Source organism: Entelurus aequoreus, linkage group LG06, assembly GCF_033978785.1.
Source record: "Entelurus aequoreus isolate RoL-2023_Sb linkage group LG06, RoL_Eaeq_v1.1, whole genome shotgun sequence".
Lineage (NCBI taxonomy): Eukaryota > Metazoa > Chordata > Actinopteri > Syngnathiformes > Syngnathidae > Entelurus > Entelurus aequoreus.
Window position 1 is genome coordinate 1618300 of NC_084736.1, and position 21057 is coordinate 1639356.

The following is a 21057-nucleotide window of genomic DNA, read 5'->3' on the forward strand; positions in this document are numbered from 1 at the left end:
TTATATATATATATATATATATATATATATATATATATATATATATATATATATATATATATATATATATATATATATATATATATATATATGAACTGTGGTTTTTTATTCATTATTAATGTAAACTTGTCTGGTTTTTGTCATTTCAAGATGCCTTTATGTCTATTTTTACATTGTGATTTTCAAAGTTATGTACATTCATATGTAATATGCAGATGGGGTATCTTGACAGATCCATTAAGAGTTTCAGCAGAAATATGTCGTATAGGAATTAATTATACACAATAAAACATTAACAAAACTCTGTGTCACATGAATGGTTTTTGAAGTAATACCTTTGTGACATGAAAAAAACACAAACAATTAAAAAAAAAAACCCTGGTGTTTACTTTTTGATATCAAAATAAAACACAAAGCAGTTTTGCTAATGAAGATAAAGTCTAATAAAGAAGCTTTGTTCTTCTCTTAGTTCAGTACAACAGTTTGGCCAACAAAAATAAAGAGAGACACCTCTCACATCGAACACACAATCTTCACAGCCAGCGTTCAGTTCGATGATATGACAAAACATTTGAGCTAGTATTGATGTTATTTGAACACTGATACAGTTTGCAGTTAAATAAAGGACATGTGAACATCCCAGGAAACAACGTTAAGACTTTATAAACAAGCTGTGACAACGTTCACGACACATCACCCGCTGCATGTTTCCTCAACTCATTAACTCTGTCACAGCAGCTGATGGACGCTGTATTGAGAAAATAAAAGCAACATCAAATAGTTTTCTCCTTCGCTGTATACTTTTAGTGTGGGGACAAGTGTCCCCAATATTGTCTACACCTGTCTCCATCTAAACACAGCAGTGCGCTCTTAAACGCACGGCGGAATCGAGGGAAAATACGTTAAACCAAGCGCTTGGCTCCATTTACTCCGAGGGGAAATCTCCGAAGCAAATTCCGTGTAGTTAGTCCGCCATGATTATCAAGCCAGACGACGCTAGTGCGCATGCGCCTGACTTCATGTTGCCTAAAATGCATTTCAGACGGTTTTACTAACCGTCTGAAATTTTATCGCAAATTATCATTATACCGTTTATTGTTACATCCCTCGTCCATTAACAAGTAAAAAGTCAAGGGTGGTCACGTCGTGTTCTTGCTGCAGATGTTGGTCAATTTTTTAGGGCTTTACGGCAAATGACGAGGGCGGTCGCGGCTTTTGCCGCAGTTGCCGTGGTTAAATTCGAGCTCTGTAGTGCCTCTTTCTTGTCAGAGCGTGCTCTGCCGATTGCAGAAGCGGATCGGAAAATTCACATCATCTGTTGCTTATTAGTCCAACAGGCCGCTGAAATTATTTGAAAACGGACACACACGCATTGTCACGCTCACTGTGCGCTGTCGAATGTAAATGCCGGATCAGAAATATTCTGCACAAGCTGGTCCATCACAATGACGGATAATGATTCATTAAAGCTTGGTACAGTACAGGGATGTTTGCCTGCTTACTGTCTGACCCAGCATGACTGATGAGTGCCCTCCTCCCTCGTCTATTCCAATTAGTCCTGTCCTCCTGCAGGCGGGTCATCCCTTCCATGCTTGGAAAAAAAAGAAAAAAAACCCTTAAATGTGTCCTCACGTTCCGCAGCAGACAGAAGGCAGACGTGTGTGGCATATCTTATTGATTTCCCGTCCCCCTCCCCTGTTATCTTCCCCTGCATGCTTGTGGCTTTGTGTCATATTGAGAGCTTGACAAAAAGAGAGGAGAGAAAAGTTAAGCCGGTGTTATTTATAGATTTTTGCCTCACGTCCTGGTTTCCGTGCTTTGTTTTCATGGTGGTGATGGGCCTTTCGCTCCCAGAGTGGAGGCTCTCTTCATGTATTAGTTAGAGCTGTGCGATAGATTTTTTTTCTTCCAAATAATACATCCATTGTTATTTTGTGTGAGGGAAAAAAAAAGACTTTTGGCACCAACCACTTTCCTGGAGAACCTACTCCCTCTTAATTCTCATTTATTGTTTTGCCCTCACTTTACTTTCCAACAACAATTTAGCAAAAGTGCGGCCCGCAGCTTGTTTTTTTTTAGTTGCCCGCGACACATTTTAAAGATAAAATGTGTAATTAGAACAATACACAAAAAAAACTAGCATAGTCAATTTTGGGAGAAATGGCACGTGAATGCTGAAACGTGCAAGCCAAAGTTAGAATGTGTCAAGTCATATTACTATGAAGTGTACGCATGTAAAATTAGCTAAAAAAAAAGTTTGCACCCTTATGTTAGCATATTAAAATGCTAACATTAGCATGCTAACAGTTGGCATTTGTCAAGTCATATGACTATGAAGTGTACACATGTAAAATTAGCTAAAAACAAGTTGGCACGCTTATGTTAGCATGCTAACAGTTAGGACGTGTAAAGTCATATGACTATGAAGCAGAGGTGTGGACTCGAGTCACAGGACTTGGACTCGAGTCAGACTCGAGTCATGAATTTGATGACTTTAGACTCGACTTGACAAAATGTAAAGAGACTTGCAACTCGACTTAGACTTTAACATCAATGACTTGTGACTTCACTTGGACTTGAGCCTTTTGACTTGACATGACTTGCTACTTTCCCCAAAACCTAAAGTTTAAAAAGTTATTTGGGAGCGCTCCGTAGCTTTCATTTTGTACGTGTCTGTCTCTCAGCGTGTGTGCTGCGTGTCAGCGTGTGTGCTCTCAGTACAACAGCCAATCAAATTAGATCTACATTGTTTTCATCACACAGCATTCAGCCAATCAAATTGCAGGACAACCAATGAACAAGAGTTGTCAAACAACGCGCCAGTGAGAAAGATTTATACCAAAGTTGGTTTCGTTCGGGTATAAAAACTACGACTTGGTCAACAAAAAACGAATTGCCGTATGCAAATCACGCAGTTCGAATATTACAGACGGAGACGCAACAACTTCCAACTTCGTTCGACATTTGAAGTTGCACAAAGAAGGGTAAGTTTTGAATGTAAGCTAACGTTTATTGGCTAAGTAACATGACTTTTATTTGCTGTGTAGTTAAATCAGTGAGGCTGTAAACTCACTGCTAACGTCATAACCATAGACATCTTATAAGTAGACGCAGCATCGAGCGCTACTGCTTACTGGCGCAGACGAGACGCGGGGCCGCCATCTTGGAGTGGTGATCCGCTCCACTCAGTGCAATTCATTTGGCAGGAGCAATGAACTGTCAGCGCATTTAATTAATTTTACCTCACTGAATACCACTCATTTTCACGCGCTTTTTTGTCATACGTGTAGCTATGATAACGGACACATATTTTATTATTCATAGTTTGCTTAACAGTAATAGAATATTCTTATATGCTATAAGTGACCAGACGTCCGAGATCAAAACTGGGAATATAAGCCCAGAGAAGGGGGAAAAAAACGGTCAGCTATTTTTAAGTTGAAGAAACAATATAATTACGTTATATATACATGCGTATATCCTACATAAACAATGTATGAATACATTAGATATCTATATATCTTATAGACCGTATATCTGTTGCTGCAGCAGCAGAGAGTTTATTCTGTCTTGACACTTTGTATTGATATTTTGTATTACATTCTTCCCTTAAATGATAATGTTTACAGTGATTGTTATATATGTATTTTTTATGTATGTCGCTTTGGATAAAAGCGTCTGCCGAATACTTAACATATATAAACACCTGAAAGTCTTTATATCAGCTAAAACCACCAATCTGTTTCACTGGATTCAGTATAAAACCAAATGCTGTCTTACCCAACAATGTTAGTATTTGAATATTGTTACTTGAAGACTTATTCCTGGTTACAATTATACTGTTAAGAAAGTATTGTCTTATATTTTGCCTAAAATGAGAATGCACCATAATCAGTGGCGGCTGGTGAATTTTGTTTTAGGTGGGGCTGAAAGTTTGTAAACCAAACCCCTGTAGGGGCGTCATCCTCCCCCAGAAGATTTGTTTGTGATTTTCACATTCCTTCTTAACTCTGTGGTAATGTTATTTTCATAAAATACAACCAAAAGTACATTAATGTTAAATCTTACTTGTGAAAAGTAATCCCCCGATTCCTATTTTCAACAGTCCGCTCATTTGAGCAGGAAAACGCTGAACACCAGCCCGGCATCTTTGTTTTCTACCTGTCAACTGTCAGTTTAGGCTGCTCGCCGGCTCGTCATCACCACTTCAAGATGCAATTTGCTCGCGTCACAGCAACCAATACTGCGTCTACTTATAAGATGTCTATGGTTATAACATCATTTCAAACACGGCAATATGTTGCGTCCACTGCAGTTTGCTTCCTTATTCATACTTTTTGTCAAGTGATTTTTTTAAGCAGGGTTGCATGAGGTACCTACAAATAACGTTACGTTAGTCATTGTATCACACACAGTAACATAACGTTAGACGGCGGTCAGCAGCACCGCATATTTTAGCCACCTACAAAAAGACAAACATAGTCAAATAAAGGTCAGTTAAAATGCATACTATATTAAGAATATGTGTACATATTGCATAGGGCCCTGACATCTAAAAAGTACAACTCTGTTCATTGTTATGTTCATGTATTTGTTATGTTTTTCATGTGTACGCACACATCAACACACATACAGTATGAGATGAGATCAATGAGATAAGGTAAGAACAGAATAGAAACTGCTGTGGAACTAGTTACAATGCAATATGCCATGGAAATACAATGTTAACACTTTTGTACAAATAAGTACAGTTGCACTTGTTTTTGCAAATGTGTTTATTCTGTAAAGGAATGAGTTAAATGTTTAAAATTGTTTAAACTATTAAAATGACTGGTTAATAGTGCTATTATGAATTGCAATGTCAGTACTATTTTTTTCCTGCTATTTCAAATGCACTTGTTTTAATAAATAAATACAGCGGTTTAAAAGCATACACAATCTGTGTAAAAATATTAGTTTGTGGTTAAAAGGACTTGACAGGACTCGAAACTTAAAATGCAGGACTTGTGATTTGACTTGAGACTTTCCAGTCTTGACTTTGGACTTGACTCGGGACTTGCCTGTCTTGACTCGGGACTTGACTCGAGACTTGAGGGCAAAGACTTGAGACTTACTTGTGACTTGCAAAGCAATGACTTGGTCCCACCTCTGCTATGAAGTGTACGCATGTGAAATTAGCTAAAGAAAAGTTGGCACACTAATGTTAGCATGTTAAAATGCTAACGTTAGCATGTGTCAAGTCATATGACTATGAAGTGTACGCATGTAAAATTCGCAAAAAAAAAGTTGGCACGCTTATGTTAGCATGTTAAAATGCTAACGTTAGCATGCTCACAGTTGGAACGTGTCAAGTCATGATTATGAAGTGTACACATGTAAAATGAGCTAAAAACAAGTTGGCACGCTTATGTTGGCATGTTAACAGTTAGGACGTGTCAAGTCATATGACTATGAAGTGTACGCATGTGAAATTAGCTAAAAAAAAGTTGGCACGCTAATGTTAGCATGTCAAAAATGCTAACGTTAGCATGTGTCAAGTCATATGACTATAAAGTGTACGCATGTAAAATTTGCAAAAAAAAGTTAGCACACTTATATTAGCATGTTAAAATGCTAACGTTAGCATGATAACAGTTGGAAAGTGAAAAGTAATGACTATGAAGTGCACGCATGTAAAATTAGCTTGAGAAAAAGTTGGCACGCTTATGTTAGCAAGTTAAAATGTTAACATTAGCTTGCTAAGAGTTAGAACTTGTCAAGTCATATGACTATGAAGTGTACGCATGTAAGATTAGCTAAAAAAAAGTTGGCACGCTTATGTTAGCATGTTGAAATGCTAACATTAGCATGCTAAAAGTTAGAATGTGTCAAGTAATGACACAGGTGTGGTATGGCGTAGTGGGTAGAGCGGCCGTGCCAGAAACCTGAGGGTTGCAGGTTTGCTCCCCGCCTCTTGACATCCAAATCGCTGCCGTTGTGTCCTTGGGCAGGACACTTCACCCTTGCCCCCGGTGCCGCTCACACTGGTGAATGAATGATGAATAAATGATAGGTGGTGGTCGGAAGGGCCGTAGGTGCAAACTGGCTGCCTCGCTTCCGCCAGTCTACCCCAGGGCAGCTGTGGCTACAAATGTAGCTTACCACCACCAGGTGTGAATGAATGATGGGTTCCCACTTCTCTGTGAGCGCTTTGAGTATCTAATAATAGAAAAGTGCGATATAAAATCTAATCCATCATTATTATTATTATGAAGTGTATGCATCTAAAATTAGCTAAAATAAAGTTGGCACGCTTATTTTAGCATGTTAAAATGCAAACATTAGCATGCTAACTGTTAGAATGTGTCAAGTCATATGACAATGAAGTGTACGCATGTAAAATTAGCTAAAATAAAGTTGGCACGCTTATTTTAGCATGTTAAAATGCTAACGTTAGCATGCTAACAGTTAGAATGTGTCAAGTCATATGACTATGAAGTGTACGCATGTAAAATTAGCTAAAAAAAGTTGGCACGCTTATTTCAGCATGTTAAAATGCTAACGTTAGCATCTTAACAGAATGTGTCAAGTCATATGACTATGAAGTATACGCATGTAAGATTAGCTAAAAAAAGTTGGCACGCTTATGTTAGCATGTTAAAATGCTAATGTTAGCATGCTAACAGTTGAAAAGTGTCAAGTCATGACTATGAAGTGTACGCATGTAAAATTAGCTAAAAACAAGTTGGCACGCTTATGTTAGCATGCTAACAGTTATAATGTGTCAAGTCATATGACTATGAAGTGTCCGCATGTAAAATCAGCTAAAAAAAAAAGTTGGCATGCTTATGTTAGCATGTTAAAATGCAAAGGTTAGCATGTGTCAAGTCATATGACAAGAAGTGTACGCATTTGAAATTAGCTAAAAAAAAGTTGACACGCTTATGTTAGCATGTTAAAATGCTAACATTAGCATGCTAACAGTTAGAATGTGTCAAGTAATGGCTATGAAGTGTACGCATGTAAAATTGGCTAAAAACAAGTTGGCACGCTTATGTTAGCATGTTAAAATGCTAACATTAGCATGCTAACAGTTAGAATGTGTCAAGTCATATGACAATGAAGTGTACGCAAGTAAAATTAGCTAAAATAAAGTTGGCACGCTTATTTTAGCATGTTAAAATGCTAACATTAGCATGCTAACAGTTAGAATGTGTCAAGTCATATGACTATGAGGTGTACGCAAGTAAAATTAGCTAAAATAAAGTTGGCACACTTATTTCAGCATGTTAAAATGCTAACATTAGCATCTTAACAGAATGTGTCAAGTCATATGACTATGAAGTATACGCATGTAAGATTAGCCAAAAAAAAGTTGGCACGCTTATGATAGCATGTTAACATGCTAAAGTGATCATGCTAACTGTTAGCATGTGCCAAGTACCAGTTTACATGATTGTGAGGTGTTTGGCTGAAAAAGGGGGCTGAAAAAGTTTGCATGCTAATGTTGATATGCTAACATTAGCGTGATCTTTTTTCAGCTACTCGAGGTTTCTTGGTTTGGAATCCAGCTTCCGTCATCTTAGTCACGTGTCCTTGGGCAAGGCACTTCCCCCACCCCTTGCTCCTGATTGGTCGTGGTTAGCACCTTGCATGGCAGCTTCCACCATCAGTGTGTGAATGTGTGTGTGACCCATGATGTAAAGCGTTTTGGGTATCGTGCAGGTAAAGTAAATCACTCCATACATACAGTATATATATATATATATATATATATACAGACCATTTACCATATAACATGTTACCTGTTAGCATTCTAGCATGCTAACTTTAGCGTGCCAACATTTAATTGTGCAGCCGAACATCTCAGAGTCATACAATTTGCTACTTGACACATGCTAACTTCTTTTTCTACATACACTTCGGTCAGATGACTTGGTACTTGGCGCATTTTAACTGTTGGCATGCTAACGTTAGTGTTTAAGTTTGGCACGGGCATTTCAGCATCGTATTTCATATTTTTGGGGTCTTTTTGGTGTTATGTTTGAATCCGGGCTGTTTTTATTTTGTCTTCAGAATGTGTTTGGGGCTGCAAATGGCCCCTGCTGCACATTTTCCGACAACTGGTCTCTGTAGCGGGACTTTAGCGGCGTGCACCAGACCTGCTTGAACTGAGCCTCAGTGGTCGCAGTGTTCCAAACGACATTGACGGATATGCTGGCTGTTTTTTTGTTCCCCATCAAGGTGCTTTATTTGCTGGGGGCCATGTCCCTTTCCATGGCTTTGCAGCTGGACCGTCACGGTCTGTGGAACCTACTGGGACCGAGTCTCTTTGCCCTGGGCATCATGGCAGTGGCTTGGGTAAGTCAAATATTTACTCCCTAGTGCATGTAGTACATGCTTTTATTAGGTAGGCGAGAGGCAACGACATGCCTGCATGAAGTCATCATTTATAAAACCCAAAAGCAGTGAAGTTGTCACGTTGTGTAAATGGTAAATAAAAACAGAATGCAATGATTTGCAAATCATTTTCAACTTATATTCAATTGAATTGACTGCAAAGACAAGATACTTAATGTTCATACTGAGAAAATTATTATTTTTTTGCAAATAATCTTTAACTTAGAATTTAATGGCAGCAACACATTGCAAAAAAATGTGTCACAGGGGCATTTTTACCACTGTGTTACATGGCCTTTCCTTTTAACAACACTCAGTAAACGTTTGGGAACTGAGGAGACACATTTTTGAAGCTCTTCAGGTGGAATTCTTTCCCTTTCTTGCTTGATGTACAGCTTAAGTTGTTCAACAGTCCGGGGTCTCCGTTGTCGTATTTTACGCTTCATAATGCGCCACACATTTTCAATGGGAGACAGGTCTGGACTACAGGCAGGCCAGTCTAGTACCTGCACTCTTTTACTACGAAACCATGCTGTTGTAACACGTGGCTTGGCATTGTTTTGCTGAAATAAGCAGCATTTTAAAAGGACATTGCTTGGATGGCAACATATGTTGCTCCAAAACCTGTATGTACCTTTCAGCATTAATGGTGCCTTCACAGATGTGTAAGTTACCTATGCCTTGGGCACTAATACACCCCCATACCATGACAGATGCTGGCTTTTCAACTTTGCGCCTATAACAATCCAGGTGGTTATTTTCCTCTTTGGTCCAGAGGACACAACGTCCACAGTTTCCAAAAACAATTTGAAATGTGGACTCGTCAGACCACAGAACACTTTTCCACTTTGAATCAGTCATTCTTAGATGAGCTCGGGCTCCTCGAAGCAGGCAGCGTTTCTGGGTGTTGTTGATAAATGGCATTCGCTTTGCATAGTAGAGTTTTAACCAGCAATTAGTAGTTACTGTAGTTACTGACAGTGGTTTTCTGAAGTGTTCCTGAGCCCATGTGGTGATATCTTTTACACACTGATGTCGCTTTTTGATGCAGTACCCCCTGAGGGATCGAAGGTCCGTAATATCATCGCTTACGTGCAGTGATTTCTCCAGATTCTCTGAAACTTTTGATGACATTACGGACCGTAGATGGTGAAATCCCTAAATTCCTTGCAATGGCTGGTTGAGAAAAGTTGTCCTTAAACTGTTGGACAATTTCACACGCATTTGTTGACAAAGTGGTGACCCTCGCCCCATCCTTGTTTGTGAATTACTGAGCATTTCATGGAAGCTGATTTTATACCCAATCATGGCACCCACCTGTTCCCAATTAGCCTGTTCACCTGTGGGATGTTCCAAATAAGTGTTTGATGATCATTCCTCAACTTTATCAGTCTGGTTTGCCACTTGTGCCAGCTTTTTTTAAACATGTTGCAGGCATCAAATTCCAAATGAGTTAATATTTGCAAACAACATTTTCCAGTTAGAACATTAAATATCTTGTCTTTGCAGTCTATTCAATTGAATATAAGTTAAAAAGGATTTGCAAATCATAGTATTCTGTTTTTTTTTTTACCATTTACACAACGTGCCAACTTCACTGCTTTTGGGGTTTGTAGTTGTGGACATGTTTAGTTACTCATGCTTATAGAATAATCTGTCACATGGCTAAAAAAAAGCTGACCAGTACACCAGTTCTGAGGGGCTTTTATGAAGTTCTGCAGCCTGCGGGTATTAGTCTTGGCTTGTACTTCCAGCAGGCATGTGATTTTTCCGTCTATAGTCGGAAATTCCTCTTTTTCATCTCTGTAAAAATATAAAAAAATATTTTCCGTTTTTCTTCGTTTTTTTCCCAACCTACAATGTGTGTTAAAATCTTCATCCGTCTCTTTGTCATACCTGCCAAAAACTACAGTGAATTTTGCTGAAAAATGAATATCTTTATTTGTATATTTTCACCGGAAAATATATCGAGATATATATCAAATATCGAGTTTACGGAAAAATATATCGAGATATACTTTTTCGTCCATGTCGCCCAGCCCTAGCAGACATGTGATGACTTTTGCTACAGTACAGCCTGTCTAAATGCTACATTTAATTTTCATTGGTGTTTTACAACAAGACAGTAGCTGTAGCTGACATTTTGTTCATTATTTCTACTGTTTATATTTTGACATTGAATAGTTGAATAATTTTGAAACATAAACAACAACACTGCAAAATATTTGTTATTTCATGCTATAAATGACAAATGGCTTTTCAGATAAAGGAAGTTAGCTGATAGAATAAACATTGCCTGTACTATTTTTGATGTTTGCATAATTTTTGCATTTGGAGCAGTTAGATGTGGAGAGGGAGTCGAAGAGACAGAAAATTACTATAAAATCCAAGGCAGAATCCATTAAAGCAGAAACAAGAAGGAAAATGCAAGCTGCTCAGAAATTCGCCAGGAATGCTAATGTCAGAGCCATCAGAATTAGAATCAGAATAGTTATTATTGCCATTGTTTGAGAACAGGCTCTCAAACTAGGAATTTTTCTTGGTGCAATTGTGCAACATACAACATATGACATATGTTTATGTTCAGATGGCGGCGCGCACGGACACAGCCGCTTACAGTTCCCACTTTCGGTGCTTCCTTTTATGTTTTATATTGTTTTAGTTATGTCTGTTTACCTTCGCGACACAACACAGTCGTCAAAACCTACTGGACATTGGTTTTCAACACAGGATAGCTGTTTCGAGCGATTTCCACCGCTCACACAACATACCCTACGAGATAGCGAGACCGCCGGAATCTGCGTGGATTGTTATCGGATCCGGCAGGCGACGCAGGTGGCGGAGGGAGAGGAAACAAAAGCGGGGCTGCCGGTCTGGTCTCCTGAAGAGAATCAAGAAACAGCCCCACAATCCTCCGCTGCCGAGCATATACCTCACCATCGCCAGATCCATCGCTCACAAAATGGACGAGCTAAAACTTGAGCTAGCTGGAAATAGCTACTTCCAATACTGTTGTTTTTTGGTCATTTCCGAAACCTGGCTTCACCCCCTAATCCCCGACGCTGCGGTGCAGCTAGCAGACCGCACGCTGCTACGTCGGGACCGAAACGAGGACTCTGATAAGAGCAGGGGAGGTGGTCTCTGTGTTTATGTACATAACGCATGGTCTAATAACAGCACTATCATAGACAGTCACTGTTCCCCCGACCTAAAGTTCATGTCAGGAAATGTAGAGCCTTTTTTCTGCCAAGAGAGCTAACAGTAGTAATCATCACGGCAGTTTACATACCACCAGATGCTAATGTTAGCATGGCTCTCTCTACTGCTAAATACAATAAACAAACAGCTACGTGCCCACCCCAATGGCGCACACATTATTGCTGGAGATTTTAATAAAGCCAATCTGAAAACAGTGCTACCAAAATGTTATCGGTATGCTAAATGCCCTACTAGAGGGGGAAACACTCTGGACCATGTTTACTCTAATATCAAAGAGGCATATAGAGCCATCCCCCTCCCCCACTTAGGCCAGTCGGACCACCTCTCCTAGATGCTCATCCCTGCCTACACCCCCCTCAAATCAAGGACAAAAGCAATAATAAAGACTGTTACAACTCGGCCTGAGGATGCACTCCCCTAGCTACAGGACTGCTTTGCACACACTGCATGGGATGTTTTCAAAGACCAAGACCTGCCCACACACACAGAGTCGGTACTATCCTACATAAAGTACAGTATCGGCAATGTCACTGTGGAAAAAAGCATCCGGGTTTACCCAAAACAGAAACCCTGGATGACAAGCCATGTCCGCATGCTCCTGAAGGCCCGCGACACCGCCTTCAGGTCAGGTGGCAGTGCTCTATACAGTGCTGCGCGTGCTGACCTGAAGAGAGGACTCAAGGAAGCCAAGATGGACTACAAAGACAGGATCGAAGACCACCTCTCAAGCAACAACCCACGGCAGATGTGGCAATGCATACAGCACATCACCAATTACAAAGGCTGTGACGCAGCAACCGGGGACTGGGATGTATCGCTGGCAGAGGAGCTGAACTGCTTCTTTGCTCGCTTTGAGACATCACAAACAGTCACAACCACACCACCCCCAGCCGTCCCAACCCCCCCAGCCCCCAGCACTCCCACACTCACTCTTGAGGAGCACGAGGTCAGGCGGGTGCTCAAGGCAGTGAACCCCAGGAAGGCAGCTGGTCCAGACGGTGTACCCGGGAAGGTGCTCAAAGCATGTGCTGACCAGCTCTCCTACATTATCACCGTCCTCTTCAACCTCTCCTTGGCACAGGCACTGATCCCACCCTGTCTTAAATCCGCCACAATTATCCCGGTACCCAAGAAAGCTGCAACAAACAACCTCAACGACTATAGCCCAGTAGCACTCACACCTGTCATCATGAAGTGCTTTGAGAGGCTGGTCTTACACCACATCCAAGCCTACCTCCCCCCCACCCTAGACCCACAGCAGTTTGCCTATCGGGCAAACAGATCCACGGACGACGCCATAACCATGGCTCTCCACTCTGCACTGAGCCACCTGGAACACCGGGGGAGCTATGTCAGGATGCTTTTCATCGACTATAGCTCCGCCTTCAATACCATCATTCCAGACATCCTGGTCACCAAACTGCTGGACTTAGGCCTCCCCACACCCACCTGTCTTTGGATTAAGGACTTCCTGACCAACCGACCTCAGACAGTAAAACTCGGCTCCCATCTCTCCTCCTCCCGCACACTCAGCATCGGCTCTCTACAGGGCTGTGTGCTGAGCCCTTTGCTGTATTCCCTCTACACCCATGACTGTAGTCCAGCCCACCCGAATAACACAATAATCAAATTCGCCGATGACACAACGGTAGTGGGTCCCATTACAGGGGGGATGAGTCTGCATACAGAGATGAGGTCCTGAAACTATCAGCGTGGTGTTCAGTGAATAATCTGGCACTGGACACCACAAAAACCAAGGAACTCATCTTTGACTTCAGGAAAAACACTGCAGACCCCGCCCCCCTCTACATCAACGGCGAGGAGGTGGAGAGAGTCAGCTCCTTCAAGTTCCTCGACACCCTCATATCTGCTGACCTCTCCTGGACCCAAAATGCAACTGCGGTCATCCGGAAGGCCCAGCGGAGACTCCACTTCCTGAGGGTGCTGAGGAAGAACAGACTGGAGAGGCAGCTGATGGTGACCTTCTATCGCTCGGCTGTCGAGAGCCTGCTGACATACTGCATAACAGTGTGGTACGCCAGCTGCACTGAAGCAGACAAACAGTCGATTCAGAGGGTCATAAAGTCTGCACAAAAAATCATCGGCTGCCCCCTCCCCTCCCTGAAGGATTTACACAACTCCCGCTGCCTCAACAGAGCAAAAAGCATCACCAAGGACAGCACACACCCTGGCTTCCACCTGTTCGACCTGCTACCATCGGGTAGGCGCTACAGGTGCATCAGAGCCAGAACAAACAGGCTCAGAGACAGCTTCTTTCCCAGAGCTGTCACCATCTTGAACTCTAACTTATAATAATAATTCACCCCTATACAATATCCTACCCTAATAAACTACTGTGCAATATTACCCTTCAAGTGCAACACGTCCAACACTGATTGTTATTTATTACTCCGGTACTCTTGTCTTGTTCTGTATATTGTACAGTATTTTGTATTTCTATAGTGTTTTGTATATTGTACAGGATTGCTTATTATTTTTATTGGATAGTAGTCTGTTTATTTCAATTGTTAGTTTTTTCTTTATTACCTGTTGTGTAATTTATTTTTACCCCATATTTGTTCCCACTACTGCACCTTAAATTGGAGTCCTTAATCTCGTTATATGCAAATATAATGACAATAAAGTCCATTATATTCTATTCTATTCTATCTATATAACACAGAATAGGTAATAATCGAAGCAAAAATGCCAAATTAATGTGTGAATGAAGCAAAGTAATGTGTAAAAAATTTCGATAACTAGATGAACCATCTGTGGCTGTGAAGTGAAAACTAGTAAGGTTGTAAATACTGTATAGAGTAGGCTAACCCATGTGGTTCCTGTGGATGTCAACACAAGTTGTAATTACTATAGTGACTAAACAACATAGTGACTGAAACAGACAAAGTAATGTGTAAATAATGTCAATAACTAGATGAACCATCTGTGGCTGTGAAGTGGACACTAGTAAGGTTGTAAATAGTGTATAGAGTAGGCTAACCCATGTGGTTCCTGTGGATGTCAACACAAGTTGTAATTACTGTAGTGACTAAATAACAAAGTGACTGAAACAGACAAAATAAAGTGTAAATCATGTAAATAACTAGATGAACCATCTGGGGCTTTGAAGTGAACACTAGTAAGGTTGTAAATACTGTATAGAGTAGGCTAACCCATGTGGTTCCTGTGGATGTGAACACAATTTTTAATTACTGTAGTAACTAAATAACATAGTGACTAAAACGTAATGTGTAAATAATGTCAATAACTGGATGAAATGTATGTATTTATGTCAACTCTGTTGATCATTTTTCAATTATTTAAACACTAAAACATCTTTGCATAGTAGAGTTTTAACTAGCAAACTGTAGTTACTGTAGTTACTGACAGTGGTTTTCTGAAGTGTTCCTGAGCCCATGTGGTGATATCCTTTACACACTGATGTCGCTTTTTGATGCAGTACCCCCTGAGGGATCGAAGGTCCGTAATATCATTGCTTACGTGCAGTGATTTCTCCAGATTCTCTGATACTTTTGATGATATTACGGACCGTAGATGGTGAAATCCCTAAATTCCTTGCAATAGCTGGTTGAGAAATGTTGTTCTGAAACTGTTGGACAATTTGCTTAAGCATTTGTTCACAAAGTGGTGACACTCGCCTCATCTTTGTTTGTGAATGACTGAGCATTTCATGGAAGCTGCTTTTATACCCAATCATGGCACCCACCTGTTCCCAATTAGCCTGTTCACCTGTAGGTGTTCCTGTGGATGTGAACACTAGTTGTAATTACTGTAGTGACTAAATAACATAGTGACTGAAACAGACACAGTAATGTGTACATAATGTCAATAACTAGATGAACCATCTGTGGTTGTGAAGTGAACACTAGTGAGGTTATAAATACTGTATAGAGTAGGCTAACCCATGTGGTTCCTGTGGATGTCAACACAAGTTGCAATTACTGTAGTGACTAAACAACATAGTGACTGAAACAGACAAAGTAATGTGTAAATAATGTCAATAACTAGATGAACCATCTGTGGTTGTGAAGTGAACACTAGTGAGGTTGTAAATACTGTATAGAGCAGGCTAACCCATGTGGTTCGTGTGGATGTCAACACAAGTTGTAATTACTGTAGTGACTAAATAACAGTGACTGAAACAGACAAAGTAATGTGTAAATAATGTCAATAACTAGATGAACCATCTGTGGATGTGAAGTGAACACTAGTAAGGTTGTAAATACTGTATAGAGTAGGCTAACCAATGTGGTTCCTGTGGATGTCAACACAAGTTGCAAATACTGTAGTGACTAAATAACATAGTGACTGAAACAGACACAGTAATGTGTAAATAATGTCAATAACTAGATGAACCATCTGTGGTTGTGAAGTGAACACTAGTGAGGTTGTAAATACTGTATAGAGCAGGCTAACCCATGTGGTTCCTGTGGATGTCAACACAAGTTGTAATTACTGTAGTGACTAAATAACAGTGACTGAAACAGACAAAGTAATGTGTAAATAATGTCAATAACTAGATGAACCATCTGTGGCTGTGAAGTGAACACGAGTAAGGTTGTAAATACTGTATAGTAGTAGTATATATATATATATATATATTAATATCACACAGCACCAAGGAAGAAACACGCACAGAACCCAGCAGGGCTGCAGCTATTGATTATTTTAGTAATCAGGTAATCTTATCAATTATTTTGTTCAATAAATAACAAATGACTATTCAGATAATGAAGTTAGCTTAGCACCGCCCTGGCCTGGCTAGGGATCTGCGGCACCCACACCCCCGGCCTATTTTCAGTCTTTTTCATTAAGTTCAAATCACATGCCTGCTTCCACCGACACGTCTGGCAGACATGATGTGCTCCGTGCACCGAGACCAGGCCCAGGAAGAAAAACACTCGTTCAGCCCGAAAAAAAGACGCCTGACAGAAGTCGGAGGAAACACAGCGTGTGGCTTCCTGGGAGAAAACGTTGCGTCTATGAGTGTGGGAGTTTTGTAGACTGGAGAGACACCGCGGAAGTTGGATCGCAGCACCTTCAGCTTTTTGTGCCAGAAATAGGAGACGGCGTGTTTTGTCACAGGCAGTAGTAATAATAGAGGCGGGAATTTTTGGTTACCTCACAATTCGATTAAAAAGCGATTTTTGATCCTTATTTTATGTATATTGATGCAGTTTTGCATTTCTTTTTGTTTCACTAAATATGCGACTTTTAAAAACAGTGCATTTGTAATAATAAACAGTTCAATACATTTCCACATTTATTAAAATAATGGAATTAATTCACTTTATTCTTTGCCATCACAAAGAAAAAGACACACAGAGTTCATTCTTAGATGCTCACTCAGCTGAATTTGTGTGCATATATATATATATATATATATATATATATATATATATATATATATATATATATATATATATATATATATATATATATATATATATATATATATATATATACCTATATATATATATATATATATATATCTATATATATATATATATATATATATCTATATATATATATATATATATATATATATATATATATATATATATATATATATATATCTATCTATATATATATATATATATATATATATATATATAGATATATATATATATATATATATATATATATATATATATATATATATATATATATATATATATATATATATATATATATATATATATATATATATATATATATACATACACATACATACATATATATACACTACCGTTCAAAAGTTTGGGGTCACCCAAACAAATTTGTGGAATAGCCTTAATTTCTAAGAACAAGAATAGACTGTCGAGTTTCAAATGAAAGTTCTCTTTTTCTGGCCATTTTGAGCGTTTAATTGACCCCACAAATGTGATGCTCCAGAAACTCAATCTGCTCAAAGGAAGGTCAGTTTTGTAGCTTCTGTAACGAGCTAAACTGTTTTCAGATGTGTGAACATGATTGCACAAGGGTTTTCTAATCATCAATTAGCCTTCTGAGCCAATGAGCAAAAACATTGTACCATTAGAACACTGGAGTGATAGTTGTTGGAAATGGGCCTCTATACACCTATGTAGATATTGCACCAAAGACCAGACATTTGCAGCTAGAATAGTCATTTACCACATTAGCAATGTATAGAGTGTATTTCTTTAAAGTTAAGACTAGTTTAAAGTTATCTTCATTGAAAAGTACAGTGCTTTTCCTTCAAAAATAAGGACATTTCAATGTGACCCCAAACTTTTGAACGGTAGTGTATATATATATACAAATATGTGTATATATATAAATATATATATACATACGTCATACATACATACATATGTATATAAACGTATACATTTATATATATGCGTATATATACATACATATATCCATCCATCCATTTTCTACTGCTTGTCCCTTTCGGGGTCGCGGGGGGTGCTGGAGCCTATCTCAGCTGCATTCGGGCGGAAGGCGCCGTACACCCATCACAGGGCCAACACAGATAGACAGACAACATTCACACTCCTATTCACACACTAGGGCCAATTTAGTGTTGCCAATCATGTATATATATATATATATATATATATATATATATATATATATATATATATATATATATATATATATATATATATATATATATCCATCCATTTCCTACCGCTTATTCCCTTCGGGGTCGCGGGGGGCGCTGGAGCCTATCTCAGCTGCAATCGGGCGGAAGGCGGGGTACACCCTGGACAAGTCGCCACCTCATTGCAGGGCCAACACAGATAGACAGACAACATTCACACTCACATTCACACACTAGGGCCAATTTAGTGTTGCCAATCATGTATATATATATATACAGTATACAGTATATATATATATATACAACATTTTATTTTATTTTATTTTTTTAATCCCACAAAATGGTTTTGCAATCATAAAAAGTAACCAAAACAATTTTTTTTGCAAACATCATTTTTTTTTTGAGTTAAAAATCTTTTTTTAAGACTAGTATGGAGAGCAATTTGTATCGTTAAAAAAAAAAGTACATTTTATTCTTGACATCACAAAGAAGAAGCAAAACACTCAGAGTTCATTCTTAGATGCTCACTTGTCATTATTTTGTTAGACTTTTGAGGCAGAAAACTCTGTAGGACTTTTTTTTTAAAAAGAAAATAAAATATTTTAAACTCCAAAAAATGGATTTTCAATTAAAAAAAAAAAAAAATAAACAAACAAAAACATGTTTTGTTTTCAAACATCCATTTGTGTAGGGTTGAACATTTTTTAATGTATTTTTTTGGAAGTATGGCAAGAAATTTGTGTGGTTAAAAAAATAAATTTGACTTTATTTTTTGCCATCACAAATAAGAAGCAAGACACACACAGTTAATTGTTAGACGCTCACTTAGCTGAATGTGTGTAACGTCATTCTTTTGTTGGACTTCTGAGGCAGAGATCTGTGACAGTGGAAGCTGTGATGGATTGATGCTCGCTAGTAAATGTTAGCATTCAGCAGCTTTTCTTCAAGCGGCTGCAGTTCAGCTGGCGATAACAGACATTTGTTGTCTGACACATGTCAAATGCAAATGCGGGGCGATACCCAGCGATGATATCTGCAGAGTAGACGTGCACGCCTTGCGTCTGCGCTGATTACGGCCGTGACAGATAGTCACTCAGATGTTGCCGCGGCAATAAAGCACACACCGACAGGCTGGGATTGAGTGATAATGTCGTGGCGTTAAAGCACTTTGGCTGTGTGACGCTTTGTGGATCAGTCTGCTTCCAGTCTCTCCTCCGACTCGCGACGCCTTTATTTGAACTCTGCGGAGGCGGCGGCCATCGTGAACGCTTCTAGACATAACCGAGTTAGATCAGTCGAGTGGAGGGCAGGAAGTGTCGCGCGCATCGAGGTCTAAATCTGCCAAACTGCCAAACTCTCTAATTCATAGCGTTCCAGTCTAGACTAGGGTTGTACGGTATACCAGTACTAGTATAGTATCGCGCTACTAATGAATCAAAAATGGTACTATACTCTGTTTAAAAAGTAGCGGTTCCCCATTCATGAATTTTTTTCATTGCTGGTTTTACGAGCAGTGGAGCATGTTCGGCAGCGCGCACACACGGAGTACTTACAAGCAGACACAGGGTGTAGACAGAAAAGGGAGAACGGACGCATTTTGGCCTAAAAAGTAAAGATAAAGGTGAAGTTATAACACTGAAACGCCCTCAGGAAGAGGTGCTTTAAGACATGGCTAGCTAGGTAGCAGTTAACATCCATCCACAGTTGGGAGTGTTTTAGCTACTTCTAAATCAATAATCCTGGCCTCCATGGCAAAAAAATAAAGTAAGTTTCTTACAAGTTACATTATCACTGCAGGACGAGGAATAGCTAAACATGATTCACTACACACCCTAGGAGGATACAATAGCTCACCACTAACAGCAAGCTAGCTCTCCTTAATGTAAACAAATGCCATGGGTGGATCTACACCTAAAAGTTAAAGTTAAAGTTAAAGTACCAATGATTGTCACACACACACTAGGTGTGGCGAAATTATTCTCTGCATTTGACCCATCACCCTTGATCACCCCCTGGGAGGGGAGGTAAGCAGTGAGCAGCAGCGGTTAGCCGCGCCCTGGAATAATTGTTGGTGATTTAACCCCCAATTCCAACCCTTGATGCTGAGTGTCAAGCAGGGAGGTAATGGCTCCCATTTTTATAGTCTTTGGTATGACTCGGCCGGGGTTTGAACTCACAACCTACAACATCCACTGTAATGATACCAAGTACAGTAGTGTATCTAGTCGATACTACTATGATTACATCGATAATTTTTATCATCACAAAATCTTTTTTCCTTTTTTTTAAAATTCATTATCTGTGATAGGCTCCAGCATCCCTTGCAACCCCGAAAGGGACAAGCGGTAGAAAATGGATGGATGGATTATATGTTTATAAACTCAGGAAATACGTCCCGGACACATGAGGACTTTGATTATGACCAATGTATGATCCTGTAACTACTTGGTATCGGATCGATACCTAAATTTGTGGTATCATCCAAAACTAATGTAAAGTATCAAAGAAGAGAAAAATAAGTGATTATTACATTTTAACAGAAGTGTAAATAGAACATGTTGAAACAGAAAATAAACAGATATTAACAGTGAATTAACAAGTGGATTAATAATCCATTTTTACAGCTTGTTCCTCATAATGTTGACAAAATGATGGAATGATAAATGACACAATATGTTACTGCATACGTCAGCAGACTAATTAGGAGTCTTTGTTTGTTTACTTACTACGAAAAGACACGTTTTCTAGTATGTTCACTATTTTATTTAAGAACAAACTTGCAATAAGAAACAAATGTTTAATGTACCGTAAGATTTTTTGTTAAAATAAAACCAATAGTGACATTTTTTGTGGTCCCCTTTATTTAG

General features: G+C 39.2%; 1 protein-coding gene across 1 annotated transcript in view; it reads left to right on the forward strand.

Moving 5' to 3' along the window:
- The window catches only part of LOC133651713 (transmembrane protein 8B-like), a 182256-nt gene that overhangs the window by 150773 nt on the left and 10426 nt on the right, over positions 1–21057 (forward strand). The window contains exon 12 of the mRNA XM_062049764.1: positions 8224–8340. Within this exon, the coding sequence (XP_061905748.1) occupies positions 8224–8340 (117 nt within the window). The remainder of the gene's footprint in view (positions 1–8223; positions 8341–21057) is intronic.